Source organism: Caenorhabditis briggsae (genome assembly GCF_000004555.2).
Source record: "Caenorhabditis briggsae complete genome, chrI, whole genome shotgun sequence".
NCBI classification, from domain to species: Eukaryota; Metazoa; Nematoda; class Chromadorea; order Rhabditida; family Rhabditidae; genus Caenorhabditis; species Caenorhabditis briggsae.
This window is the reverse complement of record NC_013489.2, coordinates 5,656,348-5,678,153: the sequence shown is the minus strand read 5'-3', so window position 1 is coordinate 5,678,153 and position 21,806 is coordinate 5,656,348. Positions and strand designations below refer to the sequence as shown.

Here is a 21,806-nt window from a genome sequence, read left to right as displayed (position 1 = left end):
GGAAGAAAAATTGGCACAAACCTAGAAAACTCTTGAAAAAACCGAAAAAAAGTGAAAACGAGCGAGAAAATTTTAAAAGTTTGAATTCGCGCGCTTTTACTCACCGGGCGGCCTAGAAAAAACCTCGTCCCTAACAAGGGAAGTGTTTTCAGACAGTGATTCAGAATTTGTTCAAACTTTGGTCATTGGTACTTTTGGACACGCTGATCACAGCGCTGCTTTTATTTTTTGCCCCTTGCCCCTCACAAAAAAGTTATGGGCTCTGAAAGTGATTTCAGTGCTAATTTCTCACTGTTGGAGTGAATTTTTGGAGGGGTTAATAACAGTTGTTCGGAGTTTCTCGAATGTGAATCGGACTTTTGAAGGTTTCTCTACAATCTGAAAAAGTAGCCTCATTTTTCAAAAAAAAATTTTTTTGAAATAAAGTCGCCATGGGGTACCCCCTTTGGAAATTTTTACAATTTTTTGAAAAATTTTCAAATGTGCTAAAATGATTTCTAAACGTAAAGAACCGATAAAATGAGTCTTTTCATGAAATTTGGTATTCTAAATATTTCTGGAAATTACAAATGTGTGCTTTCTTTCAAAACTTTAATGGATCGTAGGCCTTCTGTAATCACCCAGTAGCACTCAAATCTTGTAAAAACATAGGTTTACATAATTTCTGACTAATTTATTACTGTTCCGCATCCAAACTGAGCAAATCTGGGTGGTTCTGACTAACGATTTGATTAAGAATGGTTTTCCAGCAGTTCTTCAAGAAAATTTCAAAATGATTTCTTGGGTTTTTTTTGAAACAAGTCAAAAATATTTTTTTTTTCAAATTTAGTAAAAATCTGAATGGAAATTTTTTCTAAAGGTTTTGACACACTTTGAGATTTCCAGCAAGATCAGAAAAAAACCACCTTTAATGTACATGCAGACATCCACATCCTTTTGATCTTTAGTACAACTGTGTTTCAAACGCATTCTCACATCATAGCCCTAAATTTTCAGATCTTTCATATTTCGAGAAAAGTTTCCAAAAACCTCAGAAGTAATTTCATCTCCATTTAACATTCCCACCAAAGTGAGATTGAAAATTCCAGTACCATCACCATCTCTCGTTTTCGTGATAACATCATCTCCATTGAATCTAAAACTTTCTGCAATGTCAGTAGAAAAAAAAAAACGAATACTCACAACCACCAATCCCATTCAATAAACTTTATTTTGTAATGATATTTCGGCTCTTTATGACAAGCCCATGAGAAAAGGGGGGGGGGGCGATGAGAATAGGGGGGGCCCAAGTCAAAAGGGGGGCCCATAGGGTAAAAATGTGGACTAAGTTAAGATTTACCACTTTTTTCTAGTTTTGTGACCGTTTCCATTAAAATTTCGTACTTTGAACACTTTTCATAATTTTTTGAAAATTTCAGTTTATGTCATTTTTTGCATATATTTTGTCTATTTTTTTGTTACTAAGCCTGGAAAAATCTGAAACTAGCTGAATAACTCAAACTACACTGTTACAATGGAAAAAATAGTGTTGTTCATACAAAAAACCGGCCTAAACTGAAATTTTTTGAAGTGACAAATTTTTGTGGAAACAAGCGCAAAATACGAAATTTTTATAGAAACATTCGAAAAACTAGAAAAAATTGGTAAATCTTAACTTAGTCCACATTTTCACCTATGCCCCAGGACTTCCAAAAGAAAACACGGCTAGGGGTAAGAGGAGAATAGGGATCAAGTTCTGGATCATTTTGGAAATGGAATACTCTCCACGTTATTTCCTTTAAAAAATATATTATGTAGGTCAGAAAATAAAAGTTAATTTCCATTGGAGAACTGAATTGGAAAACAGAAAGTAGATGCAAAAACATATTTATTAAATTTGAAATTCGCTCATGATCATCTACCATTTCTGGCAATCGCGCGGTTTGACGCATCGTCCGCTTCCCTTAAAATCAGTATTTAAGAAATGATTCTGATAAAAGTTTTACCTGGTTATCGCGGATATATCCACGCTTACAACGGCACATGTGAGGAATGCATGGACGTCCACACTTCTGGAAAAAATGGAAGAGTTTCAGAATTCGAGTTTCACACTCACTGGAGAAAGGGTTGGATTCGTGCAACTTCTCTCACATCCATTTCCACACTTGTACCACTTCTCACGACGTGGACAATAGCTCACTTTCTCTGGAAATAATAAGGATTCTTCTAGAATTTTCTAAACTATAGTCTTACCAGTCTCATAGGCTTCATCATCGATATCACTGTCCCTAGCTTGAACGTAAACAGCAAGCAGGAATAGGAGTGAAATAGTCTGAAAGTCTTATATAAATTAGAGGAAACTTTTTTTTCAAAACTCACAAAAACAGTAAACTTCATGGCCACAAAAAATGCGAAAACTGATATTTGCTCTTTGAGCCAACTCACTTTTAAAGGGGATTTTTTTTTCAAAAACATTTGAGAAAAGTGTTATTGAATTCGTCATATTTCTTTGATTTTTTTTTGTTCGATTCAAATTGTGTCATCGTCTTTTTTCTTTTTCAGAAGAATAGAAAACCCAAAATATTAATTTTTTTGTTTGAAAAAGAGGACCTGAGACAATTCGGAGAGAAAAGTTGGACATTTGGCTTCACTTCTTCTATGATCTTTTGACATATGAAAGTGTCTATAAGGAACACTTCTAGATTTTGTATAGGTGGACGGATTGTACTGTCCCATATCTGGATCTCTAATATTAAAATTCATATGTTTAAGGAATTGCCAAGTTGAAAAATATTGTCCAACGGGAGCTATAATTCTGGTACAAAATATAAGAGATGTGAAAGAGAAACTCCACGGCTGAAGGTTCTACAACAACAACTACCGTAACCTGAAAAAAATTTTCCGAATTTTTTTTTCTCAGTTTTTGTGCGTTTTCAGTCAATTTTTTCCCTTACAAATATTTTTATTTTCCGACTCTTTTGGGACAAAAATAACAGAGAAATCGACAAAAACCAGTGAAAAACATTAAAATGAATACGAAATAAAAATGTTTTTTAGGTTACGATAGTTGTCGTTGTAGGACCTTTGGCCACGGCCACCGGCTTTTCTATTCCACAGCTCCAATTTTTTCGTAAAAGTAGAATATAGCAACTTTTTAAATCGCTTTGGTTTTTTGAAACCGTACTTTATACCTCTTATAGTATTTCATTTTTTTGAATGATCTTTGAACATCCTTCGATTTCTGATTTTTTTACAATTCGTCACATCTTCAATCTATATCTTTTCTGGAACAAAAAATAACAAAGTTTTATGTTTATTCCTTATCTGGCCCAATTTTGAAATGCAAATACAATTGAACAGGTTGGGGACAGCAAACTAGAAATAAACCAAAAAATAGAGCGAACATACAATACAAATCTCCAAAATAGTGTATGGAATTCTTGATGATACAATTCCTCAAATCCCATTTAGAATGTTGATTTTTGATGAAAGCAGAACAGGGGAAGTTATTGACAAGAAGAACACTGGGAAGAGAAAAAAAATATGAGAATTAATTATAGAAGGACTATGAAGTGAGTAGAACAACTAGACGACAATTATGGTAGGAAACATTTCCCAACAGTTGGGGTAGAAACAACACAAAAAATGGAGAAGAAAAAGATAAAGGAGATGATGTAGTTCGGTATATTAAAAATAATAGAAAACCATGAAACACTGAATTTACAGTATATCATATTTTTCAAAGTCACAAAATAAATGGGTAAGAAGACAATTATAGATAGGAACAAGGGAACAAATGGTTACTATCATTATATGGACCATTATCTCGTCTTGAAAAAAGAAGATCAGAGATTTTCAAGAAGAGACAATAGTAGCAAGGTTCGACAATTTTCAGAAGCGAACTCTTTCAGTGGTTCCACCTCTCAAAAATGTAGGATACAATTGACGGGTAAAAAAGAAAACAAAGACCAAAAAGAAGGGGATGCGGACCATCGAAGCCGCTGAGGTAGAAACAGTTGCATAGTCGAGAAATAATTGTGCATAGAAACAAAGTCGAATCATGCTCATAATTTCAAAAGTTTCGCATATAAAATTGGAGGTAGAACTGGGGTGGGGACGAAGAGATTTTTTCACTAAGAAGAAGAGATTCTAGAAGAATTCAGAGGTAGATGGAGACGAATAAGATATATGTAGAGTTTGATTTTGAAAGCGAAAAAAAAAGTAACAGAAGAAGAAACAAAAGTGATTATTCGCAGAATGATGGGCCTCGCGCCACGTGGATAGTTTTGATGTCGCGGACGAGATGGAACTTTGACGATCCACAGGCTTGGCACGTCATCTGTTCGTTGATGGTAGCATAGTTACCCTGAAGTTCTAGTTCTTTTCTAACATTTTTAGTTGGTAGCTTTTTTATATCTTTTTCAGAAACCGAGATAATTTGTACTTTGGTATTTTGTGATTTAGCTACAGTACTTTTTTGACTTGTTTTGGAAAATATGAGTTTCCAAAAAAGTCTTCGCCCAGACTTACATTAGCAAGTTGAGTAGCGAGTTGATCCCGAACCCCGAGTGGTTGTCTGCATGTCTGGCAGACGGATGGGCAGCAACGACCAGCAGATACTGAAATATGTATATTCTGCCTGGGTTTTTAAAGCAAAGAAGCAACTGCAACAGCATGAATTTTCAGCGTTCCCTATCTTTACTATAGTTGTTTTTTGTTTACCATGGTGCTCCAGTTATTTTCCCACTCTGGAAGCTTCTAGAAGCGTGTATTTGCATTGAGAAGAAAAATAGAGAAGAGAAAAACAAAACTTTCAATGAAAACAAACCCAAAAACTCACCAATATCATAGTAATAGAGGGTTCCCAACACGAACGATCTTCCGTCGAACCACTCGTCTTTTCCACAATTTTTGCATGACCAATCCGACCAAAGACATCTGGCACACAGTTGTTGAAGATAGAAACGTCGTCCATCGAGAGAGATTTCAGTTTTTGGTCCAAATTGGGAAACTGGGGAGATGTAGAAAACTCCGTCGATCAGTGGATACTTATCGTAAACCTTCAACTCATCTTTGCACTGAACACATGGAATACTTCTGAGGTTGTGTGCTCCCAATGATTTCAGAAGACACAAACGAACGTCATCGCCTCCTTGTGGACAATCATCCTCCATTTTGATATGAATACCATTGAACTTTGCTCTCGGAATGATCGACAACAGATTGTTATAGTCATTTCGTTTGTGGAAGACACTTCCATTTACCCGGACAGTCTCATCTTCGAAATAGTACTGACGATCCACGTTGATTCGAAGGATCTGAAACAACAGCAGATAATGAATCTTCAGATTACTTTGTTGAATACCTCTGGGTCAATGCAGCATCTAAGCTCAAATTGAGGTCCCATATCCCGTTTTGGCCATCTTTTGTCCGATCGATTCGACAGAAGAGTGTTCGATCGCTTCCGGTACTCATCTGAATCTGTAACGTTGCTTTGACTGATTGCAACGTTTATCAGGGGACACATAGAGTTGCCAAAATCACTTATTCAGAGTTTCCAAGAATCAGAACAAAGAAAACTACCGTAACCTAGACAAAGAGTTGGTAAAAACAATGGTTGGAGAAAAACAACTTTCGAGAATGTTATTATCAAAAATAAGAACAGGTGTTTTCATAAAAACTTTTTTAGAAAAGAGCGCTTTCCCGATTCGTCATAAGATAATATTGAGATTACTGTAGGATTTGAAAAAAAGTAAGATGTTGAGTCGAATGAATCTCTTAGATGCTGAACAGGAATTACTGTAAATGGCGCAGTTTTTAAGAGATTCTCTCTAATCATATGGTGACGGAAAACATTTATTTTTGAGATCTCATTCATTACAAAAACTATTCCAGATAATTCCGGAGACTATTCCAGGGTTTTCTGACAGAAATTGGCAAGAGTAGCTACCGTACTTCCTCTAATAGAAGCCCACCAAAATCGTCAACTTTTAGCTCAATTATCTTAGTTCTTGTGAAAGATATAAAAAAATGTGCCAAATGATAAAATGACGAGGCTTTTATAGTAAATAATTTATTAACTGACAAGAGATAAATTGGCTCAAAGTCGACCGGTTGGGTGGGCTCCTATTAGAGAAAATACGGTATTCAAATGTTTCGGATTCATCAAATGAAACAATCGACTTTTGAGATCTTTTTAAAGAGTTTTTGAAGGTGGGATATATCCTAATTCATCACAAACACTGTTTTAGATCGCCCTATTTTCTAAAATTTCCAAATAGAAATTGGAATGAGTTGTAACTCAAAAATGGAACTGGAAATCTAGTAAATTATTCAGAACTGATGAAATGTGGTCCTTTTGATTTTGAACTATCTGTATAGTTTCAAACATATTACGAAAAATCTCGGAAAAACTGAGACCATATAATCCAATCATGAAAAGTTCGAATGTACTGAAAAAGTACAGTACCCCCTAACCCCTATTCTTCCCACTCTACACGTCACTATCTTACAGTTCTGTTGCTGATTGGCAGCGGTGGCAGCTGCCAGAAGCGTTGGTTTCAAAAGCATCAGCTGTGAGTCGTAGTCGTCTTGTTCGCCGTGTCGTCGGGGAGGGGTTCTGGTCTTTCGAACGACAACAACATGCCTCCACTCCCTTTCCTCTACCCCCAGTCCCCAATTGCTATTCCCAGAGAAGATGGGCGGAGCCAGACAAGGGAGGCTAGATGCTTCTGCAAGCTGCTAGACCTCCAGGGGGAACATCGAGACGGAGGAATAGTCAAACAAAAATCAAGTTGAACTAGGCGACGACTCATCTGGGCACCTAGAGAGTGTGTAGTAGTGAGAGGGTGTCAGAGAGCTAGAGGAAGAATTGTTTACGTAAACAACGGAGCGTGCCGCCGTTCCCAGCTGGCGCGGTGCCGCGCGGCGCCTTGCTGTATACGGCGCGGACTGGGAGACACACGTAAACAAGTAAACACTATTCTGGGGGTGCAAACAAGTGTGTCGGTGTCTGCCATCTGCAATATTTCGACATTTTGAAATACACCCAGTTAGATAGCGTAAGAACGGAAGTTCCTGATGCTCTTATCAGTCTGGCTTTTCTATTTTTAAAAAAGTGTACAACTTTTTTGTTTTTGCTCACAACTGATTTTCAAAAAAAACTAATGAAGGAGCAAAATACAAGAGGAAAGGAAATAAGATGATTCAGATAATATTATGAGAGAAAAACAAGGATGAGTCTAGAATAATAAGGTGGTGTTCGTGACAAGAAAAAGAAGAAGAAGAAGAAAAGATTATGAATTCTCGAATTCTCGGGAACGCCGGATTTCTCTAGAATGAGTTAGACATAAACAGGATAAAAGAGAGAACAGGCCAGTGTTTTCTTGGAAGACTGGTCTTGAGAGTCTAGGGGTTTGAAGATAATGGGGATTGAAGATTGAGTTGAATTTGATTTCGGATTTCAAACAGCAGAATTTTTATGAAAATATAGATTTAGTTTGGAAATTAATCTCCTATTTTTCAAAGCAGTTTCGAAATCTTGCTATGTGATCCGAAAACTAAAAACTCAGAAAGCTGAAATAATGAATTGAACTCAAGTTGATTTGAAAATTATGGAAAATTTTTTCAAACTACCGTGAAACCTGTATTGGAAGGGCCCTCCATGAGAGGCTTGGAAAAATAGAAGGGCCCCCTGTAATAGAAGGGTCCCTGTAAAAAAAAGGGCTCCTGTAAAAAAGGACCCCATTCAAAATGTGTCTTGTAATCACTAAATTTCTGTACTTTTTCAGTGAAAAAATTCCGGGAATTACACAACTTATTTGAAATTTGCTGAAACACCATTTTTTGATGAAAAACTTTCTAAATTGTTGGTGAAATTGACAGATTTTCACGAATTTCGAACAAAATTTTGTCTAATTTTTGATGAAAATTTACGGGAAAAATGACCGAAAAATTAGAAGGGCGCTTTCTAATTGAAGGGCCCCTGTAATAGAAGGGCCCTCCGGAGGTATTTTGGAAAAGTAGAAGGGCCGGCCCTTCTAATACAGGTTTTACGGTATCAATTTTCTGCTTCATTTTCGACCAAGTTATTGATGACTTATATAAATTTTTAGATTCAAAGTACTATGATGATGAACTCTCCTACAACTGGTTCTGTTGACTTGCTCAAACTTCTTTTTTTTCGCCTTTCAGCTACAGTATCTCCTCTCCTTTTTTCCTTTCTATTTCGAGCTTCTCCCTATTTCTCTTTTTCAGAAAAAAAAAGCTCGGCAATGAGTAATCATTTTCTCTTCAAATATTCCAGTTCCTCTTCTTCTTTTTCTCTGTATCAAGAGGCGCATACGAAAAAAAGCTATGTTAAAAAAGTGTCTCTTTTTTCTGCCTCATCTCTAACAAGTAAATGCATGGTTAGTGGAGAACAAGAAAAAGAGGCAAAAACTTGTTTTTTTGGCGTTCCGTGTTCGTTTCGTATATCCGCGAACACTGAAGAATGGAAAGAGACTGGAGAAAGGAACAACAACAACACTTAAAAAGGGAAACTCACTGAAGAATAGACAGGCTACGATTTCTCACTTTTGCTGGATGAAACTGGTTTGGAAACCTCAGGAGAAAGGTGTGAAATTTAATTTTTGGATATTCCAGAAAATCATAAAACTTATTCCTGGATGGTGGGTATGGCAACGAACCTACCGTATTTCCTTTAATAGAACGCTCGTTAGCCGGCAAAGTTAAGCTAATTTATCTCGGTTCCGGTGAAAGATATCCAAATATTGGCAACTGATGAAATGTTTATGATATTATGATAAATAATTTATCAGTTTCCAAATTTTTTGTATCTTTCACAGGAACCGAGATAAATTAGCTCAAAGTTGCCGGTTTGAGTGGGCTGCTATTAGAGGAAGTATCGTAATTGGTTTTCAGATCACTGTTCAGAAATGGGATAATTCAGATAAATGAATTATCGACTTTTCAACTCTAGATGGCTTTTATCTAAACCATACTGAACTAATATCCATGCTCTAGAAAAGCATTCTATGCTTCTGAAGATTCTAAGATCCTATTCTAACATTAAAATCGAACAACCATCTGAAATAATCTGAAAACAAAAAACTATAACCTGGAAAATAATTCGTTTGAAAATTCGAATTTCGATATTGTTGTTGATTGTAGACTTGTTTCAGATGTCTCTGCTGATAATAATAGTTTGGAGCTCTTGCCGTCATCATCATTTCCATTTGCCTCTCCACCATATAATTCTGTTGCGTAGGCGTCGTCGTTCCGGATCGTGTCGGCGTCGAGCACAGCGATGAGGCGGATGTCGTGGATTCTAAGATGACGTGGCAGATGTATGGTAGGAGTTAATTGAGAAGAGATGAAAGAGAGAACGACGAGAACGACGACGATGAGCGATACCTGAGATGACGGAGCTAGGTCCCGGATGATGAAGATGATGTTCGGGCAGATGGAATCGAGCGAAAGCAGGAAGACGTCCAGACGAAGAGGAAGAAGAAGAAGGAGAAGGGGAGGATGATGATGGAGGTGTACCTAGATCAGTTTAACAAGAAAGAGCAACTATTTGCAGATAACAATAAAGAAAAGAGAGAAAAGAAAAAGAGAAGCACATGCGTAGAGATAGAGACACTTCACATTTGAAATTTTGAAATTTCCAAATATAAAAAAAAAACTGAAGACTCACCACATGATTTTTTCCTGTCTCTGAACTGAAAATGTCCCATCGACTGCTGATGATGATGCGGCGCTACATTCCCGTTATGACTCCCTCCACCGCCCATACATTGTGATTCCATCAACATTGTGGTTACGGTATCTGCAAACTACGAATATTTAAAAATATTTTCTGGAAGCCCGGGAGAATTCCTGAGTGTTCAATTGCATATTCCAACTGTTTAATGTTGCAAATGCGCTCCGCCAATTATTTATATTTAAAATTTTTTTTGATCAAAATAAAAAATCTTACCTAGAAATTTTGAATCGAATGGAATTCGATTGGGGACGTTGAGAAGACTCCGATAAAGATTCTGAAAATTTTCAGTTCGAAAAGTTCAAATTCCTGTTTCTAGCTTAGAAGAAGAGGTAAGAAGGGTTTTAACCTAATTCGCGGATCAAAAAATAATGATGGGTATTTAGTAGTTAGTAGGAATCGAAAATCAAAAGTTTCAGAGATTTCGGAAACTCGAAAAACGACTTCTGATTCTACTGATGACGTGGTAACATGAAGTTGATAATCTATTGAAACAGAAAAGGCTGGCTCAGAAATGGAGAGAGAAGGTTTTTGCACGAGAGAGTGAGAGATCATATAAGACGAAGAGACGCATACACAGCAAAAAAAAGATGGAAAGAGCAGCTCAGTGAGCAATAAAAAGGCGAAAAGAAGAAGAAGGAGAAGAAAAAACTCAGACAAATGAATATGTACTTTACAATGAATCAAGTAGAAGATGATGTTGATAAAGAAGTTCAAATGATTCAAGGTTTCTCTGGGATTTAAAAAAGATTCACATCAACTGAATGCCTCTAAACGATGAGTGGAGTTTCAAAAAAGTGCTCAGTTGCTCTCATCTTATGACCGATTAGTAATGGATGAGAGTCTAGAAAGTGCGCTCTTTTGATAATCTTTGGAATGTAGTTTCAGATAAAGATGCGATTGTATATCTAATGTGAATTGGAGTTGAAACCCAGGAAGGAATTTGAAAAAATTTGTTGGTTGAGATGTTTTCAGGATTTTGAAAAAAAAAATTGTATTTATAAATTCATAAAGCATTAACTTATGCCTCAAATATGAACGAGAAAAATGTTTAATAATCATTAGGGAACACAAATTTTAAAATTTTGGATCCTAATAAACAAAACCAAACAGTGTCACTTCAAAAAAATCAAGGAATTGTCTTGTGTGCATGTGGCGGAAATTGAAACAAAAATGGGAGTAGAAGAAGAAGAAGAGAAACTAGAGGACACAGTGGAGTGAAAGAAAAAGAGAAAAGAAAAAGAAGTCGTGTCGCGGAGCATGAAGAGTGCACTTTTCCAAGAGAGTAAGGTATAATCAAGACATCTCTCTCCATTTTTTTTTCAGAATGTCGACACAGAGAGATAGAGAGACTTCTGCTTCTCCTTCTGCCCAGAGCACTCCCAGTCATCATCATCATTTTTCATTGAATAATGAGAAAAAGGAGAAGGATATGCTCTCTCCCTTTTTCGCCTTTTTTATTCAATTCAATCACTTTGAGACACCAAAAGAAATAGTGTATCAAATGAAGAGAGTCAAGAGAGAAATAAGAAAAAAAAATCTCATTCCCTTATCCGTCTTTTTCATGATGATCATCATCATTATCTATTTTATTTTCAAAAAGTGTATCGAAACGGATTAGCTTATATACAACGCCCTTTTAAATTGATTTTTATCCTTTTCCTTTTTCTAAAAGGGAATAAAATGCCAAAGAAAGACGAGGAAGTATTTGATACTCCAGCTCACATCCTCTATGGGTTCTACGATCAGGATTAAAACCCAGATTTTTAAGAATCAAAGCATCGGAGTTTCGAATGTTTAGTTGCACGAGACAAACAAAATTACAAAAGTGAAGAAACGAATGGGAAGAGGACGGCGAACGGAAAAACGAAAAACATGTTGACAGTTTTGGGTTCCTCCCCCTGAATAACATTTGGGTGATAAGTGGATGAAATAGTGATTTTCGAGTGTACTCTTATTTTTGGCTACAATATGTTGAGCACCTTTAGGGGAAGATGTGAAAAAGAGATTAGAATTTGGTGAGAAATATTGAAATGATAGGCTTCTTCAGGAAATGGGATCTCATGAGTTTGCCTGGTATACTATAGTAGTTAGATGGGGAAGGATAGAGAGTGCAATTTTTAAGAAATAAAGCACCTGAAAATTCTAAAGTTCCTATTAAATTCTGGATAGAAACTTTTAGAAAGAAGAAAAGTTGATGACTTCCTGATTGATCGTTTTAATTCCATCAAGAGTCAATACTGGTATCTGATAACAGATTAGTTTGTTTGAACAAAAAACTTTTTGAATGAAAACAAAAAGTTTAAACTTTTAGAATGGAATCTGAAAAAAAGAAAAATGGAGATAACAGGTGGGAACCATCCACAGCTGTACTAATCCGAAAAAGACCAAGAAAGCGTTTCATTAGAATTCATAGAAGCAATACATTATCCGACTTAGCACGCATAGAGAATAAAAGTGCTTGAGCTCATTTAGACGGAACAGGTGAAAAATTGAGCCAGCCCTTTTCTAGTATCTTGTGTGTCGAAATTTCGGTTAATCGACTGAATGTTTCTAGTAGAACGAGATCAAGAATTAAACTCTGGGGGTTAGCACTATGAATTTCCTGCTTCCTGAAAATCTAAATCAATTTTTCATTTCTTTTCTACTCCTTCCATTTTTCTGTCCCATTATTTTCAGCCATGGGGGTCATGGAAAAGTGAATATGTCACTCTTTCCATTTTTCGCCCTGCAATCCATTTCCTGTTCTTTCCCAATTTTCGTTTTTTTTCTCACTAGTGTCTTCCACCCTCGCCACTCATAGACAGAAAAAAAAACTACGACAACACAAAAAGGAAATGGAACACTCTGACAAAAAACAAGTCGAGAGAGCATTGGAGACGAAGAGGTTCTAGAGAACAATGGAGAGGAGCAATCAGCTGTTTTGACATGAAAATAGTATAGGGAGAGGGAGAGACGCAGAAAGAAACGAACAGGCAAAAGATTCATTTTCAGCAAAAAAGAAGAGGAAGTGAGAGTTTTCAGAAAAAATATATATAGGGAAGGGAAAATAAAAGCGAACACTTTTTTATAGCAATTGCTAATAGTACGATGTGTAAACGTAAATTTTTGTTAGGCCGCCAGTGGACCGCCACGAAGTATTTTACAAAACTCTTCAAAAGACTTCAATTCAAAAATCCGAAACTTGAAATTTGGTGTTGATGTGGCCTTAAAACACACATAGAATTTGAGATAAATGTGTCGAATTGGAGAAGAGTATACCGTATTTGCATTAATCAGAAGAAGACAGAAGAAGCCCACTCCACTCAATACGTCCACTTTGAGCTTGATTATCTCGGTTCCTTTTAAAGATATAAAAAATATACCTTTAATAAATTATTTATCATAATATCACCTATATTTTATCTGTAGACAAATTTATCATATCTATTATAGGAGCCGAGATAATTGAGCTCATAGGATGGGCTTCTGGAAAATTCGGTAGATATCGCATTAATAATTTTTCTCAAAACTTGTAAATCCGAAATTCCAAAGTTTCATTATTCGGTTCTTGGTAAGAATTCAAATTCTTCTGGGTTTTTCTTACTCTTGATTCAGAACTCTACTTAAATACGAAATTCACTTTGAGAAAAAGACAGTGTTGGAAATATTTCTCATGATAAAAGAAACACTCAAAAAACTCCAGCTTTAAAAATTCCAAAAATATGAAAAGGGTGAAAAAGGTTTTATGCTCCTCTTGGCCTTTTCCAGATAGGAAGTGCCCAGGATCCGGTGGGGGTAGACACTCAATCATTTGGAAATGCACTATTTGCACCTTTAAAAGTATTTTATGTACTATTGATAAGAAAGATGAAAAACTAGGTTGAAATCGATTCTGTTGTTGATGATAAAAGTGTCAAAAAGTTATGGGTCATTTGGGATGAAAAATGTTACGAAATAAAACAAATGTGATCTCTGGATGAAAGAGAAAAACAGAAAAATGGGGGAGGGGTGTACGGTAGGTGTTTACCTTCAATGCTCATTGTCTTCGTTTAATTGCTTTACAACTATAAAAAGAGAAAGAAATAATTAATTTTCGAAAAAAAAGAAAATAGTTCAAAACTTAAAACACAACCCGGGAAAACAAAAAAAAAGAATTTTCGAGTCTGTCTGCCTTTTGGTTGTGAGGAATGCCCTTTTTGTTTATCCCCCAGTCGACGATGTTGGGAGAATCGCGGAGCGACGACGGGTGGTCGAAAAGGGCAAAGTGGTCAACAACGTTGTGACGTGGTAGTTCTTGGTATATAAAGAAGACGAAGAAGAGCAGCGAATTCAGAATAAGGACGGTTTGAGGATTGATTTGAAAAATATGTTGGGATGATTAGGACGATGGAGTCTTGTGGAAGGTTGGAAACTTGAAAGTATCACTCGGGATATCCGTCTAGAAATGAAAACATCAGTCGATCTGAAATTTTCAGATGATCCAGAATTTTCTTGATTTCGTAAAAATAATATTAATTTACTCTGAATAAGCTTAATGTTATTCAAGTTTATCACACCTTGGAAATTTGGAAAACTGGACATTCCGTTTTTCAGAAATAATTAACTTTCAGAATTTCTAGAAGACTTTCAGAACTTCTAGAGAGCATTTTTTCAGTGTGTTTAATTTTTTTTTCAGAATTTCACGGAATATGAATTTTCAAATTCCCAAGTTACTGAATTTTGAACTTAAAAATTTCAAAATCTTATAATCTTATAATATTATAATTATTATACCTCATTGTCAGACAATCAGCGGCGTTGATACAGCGCTACACAAATTTGAAATTCAGAAATTAGGGATACTCGGAAATTCTGAAAAAAAAACTAAAGAAACTATTTAAAATGGTTCTTTTGAAAGAAAAGTGATTAATTTCCGACATATTTTCGATATTATGATGAACAGGCCACTTTTTGGTATTTTTCTCAGGGAATGAGATAAATTGGCTCAAATGTTGACGGTTTAGGTGGTCAATTAGGGAAGATTTTTAGAAACATATTCAACTATGATTAGGCACCACAACAAAATTTTCAAAATATACTTTTTCTCATTTTTACTGGTGGATTGTCTTCTCCTCCCTTATAGAAGTTTATTCCCAAATTTTCAGCGAAAAATGTTCTCCCATTCTCGAGATACAGATCCTTTTGTACCAGACCTCGATGTACTGACTTTCTCCTCATCTTTTTGCGGTGTGCAGAAATTTGGGCGGGGCTTATCTTTTGCAACCTCGCGGCACGGAAAATTTGTAAAGGAAATTTAAGAAAAAGCTAATAGACAGACAAAGGATTCCAACCTCCTTCACCCTCAGATCGTCGCACGCGCCCACTATTCAGTCGGCCACTCACAGGTGATTCGTGATTGACCAATTACAGATGAAGAGCTATAAACGACCCAATTACTCACCTACCGCAAACTAGTGCTTCTACAAATGACCATTCGCGAGCAAAATGCGTATCTTACTAACTTACCCTATAAAAGGTCTACAATTGACCAGTCGCGAAAAAATGCTTGTTTTTCCTTTTTCGAAGTTCTTTCACCTATTTCGGTTATTTTTCATTGTTTTTTTTTCAGTTTCCTTCGCAAATTTTGTCCGTAAGTTATTATTTAACCTACAAGAGCATACTAGAATACTGTCTCAGCCAGTATTTTGCTTTTTATTTGCAGAAAAATTGAAAAAATGGCCAGGAGACAAATGTCGGAAGCTTTATTCAGGAGGTAGCACTGCTACTGTACTTTCAAAAGGTAAGAAGCGTTCAGAAAGTCCGAATTTCAAATCCAATTTTTACAGAGAGCCAGGAAATTCTCAATTTTCTGGTCAGTCCACTGAGTACTCCGGAAAAGAAAAGACTGAGAAAGAGGAAGGAAGAAAAACTGGAACGGTGGGTAGATTTGAAAAAAAATCTGAGAAAAAAACTTTAGATTCCAGTCGGAAGTGTCAAATTCGCTGATTTCGAGAAAATTTCCAGCCGATAACTTCTGTCAGAGGTATAGTACAAAAATTAGTGGGAGCTTAAAATTTCGATATATCATTTCAGTTTGCTAACCGAGATTCTACAGCGTCTTCTCCTCCCCCACTTGGACCGTCATCGAAAAAGACAAAAGCTGACAGAAGTAGAAGCTTCGACACCGTTCCAGCCAATACGATGACAGCGGAAGAGAATAATATAACTTTTAATTAATTATTTTTTGTTTTTCCTTGTTTTTTCTGTGCAATAAACAATTTTTAGCAGCTGCTAGCTTCCAGATTCGAAAAAATATATCCCATTTATAGCCCTCGCGACAAGCCAATTGTAGGAGATTTGCTCGCGATAGGGCGAATATTGGTCGTTTGCGGTGGCGCGATTGGTCTATAATTGGCCTGCGGCAGGCATGTTCCGATGTACCCATGGCGATTTTCCGCGAACAATATTTCACCTATTATAGACGCTGCGCGAATCACCTGTGACGGCTGCACTCTGAGTGTGGGCATTAGATGGGAGACATGAAAGTACGGCTTTTCGTTGCCTGCCGCTTCCTTCCGGTGGTGCCTCAAATTGGCAAATTTTGCGCTATATCTTTTGGTGGAAAGAAAATCGGAGGCACTCACCTGTGTCACCCTCAAAACTTCCAAAACCGAAAATTTTGAAAGTTTGGAATTTTCGGATGAGTATTAAAACTACTTTAAGATAACCAACCTTTCTGAAACTTGTCACAGGTGTACACAAGGCTTAGTTTTACCATAATATAAGAAAACAATTAGGGGTCATCGCTGCAATTTGTTATGTATTTTGTCTGGAACTTTGGTTGGAAATTGCTCCACAACCGCCACAGTAGAAATTTGATTTTACTTTGAAATCCAATCCCCCATTTCATGAACTATCAGAATCCATCAAAAAATTTGGAGGCACTGACTTCCATCCAATACTTTTAGTCCACTTTGTCAGTGTGATTCCTGCTTTTCAAAGTTTTCGAATCAAAATAATGCAATTATCGAAAAACTGATAATTCCATTCGATTTATCGCAGTCGATTACATAGGGACAAATTCTAACTTTAAAAATAATGAATTTCTAACGCCCGGTACAAGCCTTCAAAAATGGGATTGTGCCGAGGGGAGAAAAATTTGGTCGCCCCGCCCCTTTCATTGCGGCGCCTAACTATGATTTTTAAAAAACAGATCCATAGTGAGTTGGTCCGGACATGTGGGCATGCAGTACTATTGTGGCTTGCCATATCTCAAAAATACCTGGAAACTAGCTGGAGTTTCTTTCAAAAACTACTACAAACATTCACAGACACATTGGCTCCCAGCAGTCTCCCCCTTCTCTCTTCTCTTTATCAATCGAACTTTTTTTCTTACATTGGTTACATTTAGAAAAAAACAGTAATTTTAAGATTGGAAAAAAAACTGATTTTTGAAAATTCCTTCAAAATTTGTTCTGAAAAATTAGGTACCGCTATGAAATCCTATCATTCGCTCTCTGCGAGTTTCATAACTTTTCCTATGAAACCGAATTCCTTATCAAAAACCTTTTCCCCAATTTGATCTTTATGCTTCTTCCAGTTGCCTGACAACATGTGATCAATGTGTTTAGTGAATATTGCTTCCGTGTTTTCTTTATCTTCTTCTTTTTCTCACTAACTCATTTAACAATGAATGAAATATGAACTTGGGATTTTTGTTGAGAGAAAAAGAGAGTTGTGAGACGGAGAAAGGAAGAAAGAAAAACATTAAATTGAAGAAAGTGAAAAGATATCTTCATGGGATAGATTTCTCGGGTAAAAGAGCACATCACACTGATTTTTTTGCTGTTTGAGTTGAGCCGCCCGGTTCACTTTCTGTCTTTTTATATACTAGTTTTGAAATCAAGTTAGGTTTCAGTGAAAATGAGAATTTGGGTTGCTTCTCTGATATTCTACGGGTCCGTGTTTGCTATTTGTGAGCTTCTTCGATTTCTAGTCATTAAATCTTTCGATAATCCAAAACGGATATCTGCTCTTCTGATTCTAGAGGTCTGTTTTAAATATGTTCTGAAAAAAGTTTTAATAAAAATCTGGAATTTCAGTTTATCGGAACATTGCAAATATGCGTTCCAATGTTCGATGTAGGCACTATTTTGGATAATTATGGACTATTGGGAGTTTTTGTCGAGATTACAGTAATCGAGTTGGCAAATTGTTATTTTCAAAGAGACGCTGTCGCCCATCCATGTCCATTGGTTCGTTTTGAGGGAACAGAAAAAATATATCATTTCTAATAAATTCCAGGTAACAAATTGTTATCGTAAAAGCAAAGCCATTCGCAGAGGAATCTACGTTTTCCTAGTTCAATTGGCAGCAGGTATCCACAAAAGTCGTTTTTTCAGAAATTAGTGAAATTTTTCAGCGTATTTCTCCTATTTCGTTGCAAAACTATTCTGGAGTTTTGGTGTTCATCCGATCCATTTGGAGCTTTTAGATCAAGACTCATGCACTTCTGATCTTACTGTAACAATAACAACGGGATGCATCATCGAAGGCGCTGCTACGTTTTTAGCAAAATGGTTCGAAAAATGGGTTGATCAGAGATATGATGGAGATACAAAATTGTGTTCTGTTGTCAATTGTGTTTTTTCGGGACTTCTTTGTGCGATTGGTTAGTTTTTTTAATGATTTTTTTGGCAACTTTTTCCCGAGAATTTTAGGAATCAACTATACTGGAATGTATGCCAATCCAATTGTTGCATGGGCCTGCACCTTTAATTGTTTGGGAGTTTCACACGCTGGACATCTTTTTGTCTACTGGCTTAGTCCATTGATAGCCTGGTATTTTGCAGAAATTGCGTTCGGATCTGAAGACGTGATTGAGGAGGAGGAAGAGCAAACAGAATCACAGAAAGAGTCAAAAAAGACTGATTAGGCAAAATCTTCTAAATAACAACTTCATTTCAAATTATAATTAACTTCAAATGTACAAAAAAAGATAATAAACAATAGAGATCACTGATCAACAAGCTTCTTCCCAGTATCGAATTGTTTCTGATCGGCACGTCGATTACCATTGACTGCTCTGTCTCCTCTAGCACATCGTTTGATCGCTGCCTGCACGTTGACTTGGTCCTTGAAGTGAACGAATCTGATAAAATATTTCTGAATTCTCCCACTTCATATTTAGAATTTGTGTTCACACCTGATAAACTTCCCAGTCACGTAATACACTGGCTCTTTGGTTTCCTGGGAATCTCGAATCACCGTCACATTTTTGAGTTGAATATTCAGATCAGAATCACAGTCGACAAGCTCGCCGGCAAATAAGACAGTTTATTGTTTATTTGTGAATTTCAAGCCCTCACCAATCACATAATTATCACCGCGTAGCTCAACTGCAACGTTCTTTCCTGCCATTCCTTGGAGAACAGATCCACATCCTGCCAAGAGTCTTTCTTTCTCAGTTTTTTTTCTTTTCTCCGCTTCCAGTGCCTTTTTCTCCTCTTCCTTCTTCAAATCCGAGTCCATGAGTCAATAATTTATTCGATCTATCTACAAGGATCTCACATACATAAAACATCATTTAACCTCTTTCTTCAAGAAAGAAAAGTCAACATTAAACCATCGAATGCACCATTCAAATACCATGAAAATCGAAGGAAAACGGGAAATCTCACTATTAACACAACACGAAAAAAATGGAAAGCTGATATTATTTTACCGAGGATTTAAAAAAATGGGTTCGTTGTTAGTTCGTTGAAATAATGCCGCGTATTCGTCCTGTTGTTTTGAGAGCAAAACATCGAAATTGACGACAATTTCGAGGTGAAGAAAGACAGTGTTATTTTTGGTTAACATGCAATAAATTAGTAGAATTTGGCTTTGTCCTGTTTGCTTCGTACGAATACGACGGCAATGATGATTACTGATTGTACGAGGATGATGAGCATGAAAATGGTTGACGACACACAAGAGACGTTCGGGCAGTTAGAAGATGCTCCCGGTCCACTCTGAAAGTTTAAAGCGGCTATAGAATATTTCGACTGAGTGTGTTCTTACCGTCTGAACTTGTGTAGCTCTCACTGTTCGAAGCTCGTTGAGCAGAGAATCAACCTTTTGGTGCATACTACTGTCGACACCTCCTCCAGCACCACCTTGTTGAATCTTCTGATCAATGTTATATGTCTTCGTGAAAATTTCATTGACGTATTGCTTCATGTCTCGCACCGATTGTGTTAAGTCGCGTAACGACGTTATCACTTCGTTCTTCTCGTGTTTCTGGAAGCTAGCACCACCCGCAACAGCAGCAGGAGCAGCTCCACCAGTTTGAGGCACTGCTGCACCTCCTCCAGAAATCTGAGCCTGTTGAATCTGAGCTAATCTTTGGTCCATGTTCTGCATCACTTGATGGATAGCATTTTGAGACTCATAGATCAGTCTGAGCTCGCGAGCAGTAGCATCCTCGTAGTATTTGTTTGGATCGTATTCATCGTCTTCTTTGACCTTGTCTGGATGTTGCTCCTTGAACTTGGCTCTCTCCTGCTCATACTCCTTCATTTGTCTCTCGAACTCCTCATCGTATTTTTGTTTCTCTTGTTGCGGAATTTGCTCAGCAGCAGCTACTGGTTTTTGTTGCTCATGGAAAAGAGAGAACACAGAAAAGTCGAGAATATCGTGGTCATCGGCAAGACCTCCGGTGGCAGCAGATACTCCGAAGTATCCGTTACGTGGCAAGAAGATATTTTCAGCTCTCATGCACAGTTCATACCGTGGAGTTGGCTGCATTCCATCATCGACATGTACAGTAAGAACGTTTTTCATATACTCAATTCGCAAGCGAACTGGGTATGGCTTGTTACGGAAGTCTCTTTGGCAACCTGAAAAAATGAATTTGAAAAACCGAAAACTTTTCTGTAAACTTACTGGATAAAATTTGTTGCGATCCGTCAGTATGATGATCGTAAGATCTGGTTCCATCATTCAGCATCAATGAAACTTGTGGGTTGTTCTTTTGGCCATCGTTGTCGAAGGAATCAAGGAACAATCCCATTCCAGTCCAGAAATCATTAGCACCAAAAACTGGTCCAAGAGCTCCAAGTTGAGAAGTGTACCAAATTCCTAGTCCATCAGCTCCAACACGACCTTGTCCTCCTATTTTCAAAGAGATGTCAACCTACAAGATTTTGCGTATTATAAATAAAACTCTGATTATCGCTTACTTGGAAGTTTTCACTTTCCACGAATGCTCTCTTGTTCCATGCAATACCTTTTCTGCTTCTCATTGATGGCGCCAAGCGTAGTTGCTCTCCAGAAGCAATAGCATCACCACTAACCTGAATTAGGCTACTTTTTTCTAAAATTTGAAAGAGATCAAGCTTACAATCCAGAATGGGATAGATCCATCACGCTGAGATAGGTTGGGAGCACGGAAGGAGTGCTTGTATTCGAATCTGAACATTGATAGCTTCATGAAGACATTTTCGAGATCTAGTGGGGTTATTCACCAACATGTAGAGAAATGCAGAGAAAATACGAAAAATTCCGCAGAAATTCGGAGAATGAACCAAACTGGCTGAAATTTCGGAGAAAATAGGAGAAAGTTATGGCGAACATATTCACAAAATTTGGGGTCAAAATATTCATTTTGAAAGTTTTGTCTGAAATTCAAATTTTTCATAATTTTCTCATATGTTCTCCGAAATTTCAGCCAGTTTGGTTCATTCTCCGAATTTCTGCGGAATTTTTCGTATTTTCTCTGCATTTCTCTACATGTTGGTGAATAACCCCATAGAATTGACTTACTTTTTGAAAACCGGATTATTTTGTGCTCTAGCAACAATGCAAACTATCAGCAGCACGAGTAGAACTCGTGTTGAGGTCATCTCTGAAATCGGGATGTTTGCTTAGAGAACCAAAATGCTAATTTCGTGTGAAAATCGGCAACAAAACTGTATGAAAAGCTCCATAACAGACCAACCGTACACGTCGACGCTTGGCGTCTGCGGACACAGAAATGTACGCACATTTGCGGACAACAGAGGTACTTTCTGTGAAAACGTTTTCCGAACGAGTTCCGGTATTATTGTCGGATTAAAAAAAG

At 36.9% G+C, this 21,806-nt stretch overlaps 7 protein-coding genes across 7 annotated transcripts; 2 read left to right on the top strand and 5 right to left on the bottom strand.

Annotated features, from left to right (window-relative positions):
• Nucleotides 1-1,897: 1,897 nt before the first annotated feature.
• Nucleotides 1,898-2,376, bottom strand: CBG03721 (the record flags this gene model as incomplete). Its single annotated transcript, XM_002639134.1, has 5 exons — nt 1,898-1,942; nt 1,986-2,051; nt 2,096-2,184; nt 2,233-2,311; nt 2,359-2,376. The coding sequence occupies 5 exons, from the start codon at nt 2,374-2,376 to the stop codon at nt 1,898-1,900; spliced, it is 297 nt and encodes a 98-aa protein (XP_002639180.1).
• A 1,849-nt stretch (nt 2,377-4,225) lies between these two features.
• Nucleotides 4,226-5,506, bottom strand: CBG03720 (the record flags this gene model as incomplete). Its single annotated transcript, XM_002639133.2, has 4 exons — nt 4,226-4,345; nt 4,510-4,598; nt 4,820-5,297; nt 5,345-5,506. 4 exons carry the CDS (start codon nt 5,504-5,506, stop codon nt 4,226-4,228), a joined length of 849 nt encoding a protein of 282 aa, XP_002639179.2.
• Nucleotides 5,507-10,512: 5,006 nt separating this feature from the next.
• On the bottom strand, nt 10,513-12,730 carry CBG25221 (the record flags this gene model as incomplete). Its single annotated transcript, XM_045235529.1, has 2 exons — nt 10,513-10,586; nt 12,595-12,730. 2 exons carry the CDS (start codon nt 12,728-12,730, stop codon nt 10,513-10,515), a joined length of 210 nt encoding a protein of 69 aa, XP_045098242.1.
• A 2,459-nt stretch (nt 12,731-15,189) lies between these two features.
• On the top strand, nt 15,190-15,908 carry CBG03717 (the record flags this gene model as incomplete). Its single annotated transcript, XM_002639132.1, has 5 exons — nt 15,190-15,288; nt 15,333-15,403; nt 15,550-15,640; nt 15,688-15,746; nt 15,797-15,908. 5 exons carry the CDS (start codon nt 15,190-15,192, stop codon nt 15,906-15,908), a joined length of 432 nt encoding a protein of 143 aa, XP_002639178.1.
• Nucleotides 15,909-17,626: 1,718 nt separating this feature from the next.
• Cbr-aqp-9 lies at nt 17,627-18,638 on the top strand (the record flags this gene model as incomplete). Its single annotated transcript, XM_002639131.1, has 5 exons — nt 17,627-17,752; nt 17,806-17,958; nt 18,008-18,080; nt 18,126-18,374; nt 18,424-18,638. The coding sequence occupies 5 exons, from the start codon at nt 17,627-17,629 to the stop codon at nt 18,636-18,638; spliced, it is 816 nt and encodes a 271-aa protein (XP_002639177.1).
• Nucleotides 18,639-18,718: 80 nt separating this feature from the next.
• CBG03715 lies at nt 18,719-19,234 on the bottom strand (the record flags this gene model as incomplete). Its single annotated transcript, XM_002639130.1, has 3 exons — nt 18,719-18,854; nt 18,909-19,023; nt 19,072-19,234. 3 exons carry the CDS (start codon nt 19,232-19,234, stop codon nt 18,719-18,721), a joined length of 414 nt encoding a protein of 137 aa, XP_002639176.1.
• Nucleotides 19,235-19,572: 338 nt separating this feature from the next.
• Nucleotides 19,573-21,588, bottom strand: Cbr-ile-1 (the record flags this gene model as incomplete). The annotated part of the gene is made up of 6 exons (XM_002639129.1): nt 19,573-19,716; nt 19,766-20,583; nt 20,630-20,879; nt 20,926-21,039; nt 21,087-21,156; nt 21,509-21,588. The coding sequence occupies 6 exons, from the start codon at nt 21,586-21,588 to the stop codon at nt 19,573-19,575; spliced, it is 1,476 nt and encodes a 491-aa protein (XP_002639175.1).
• Between the last annotated feature and the right edge of the window lie 218 nt (nt 21,589-21,806).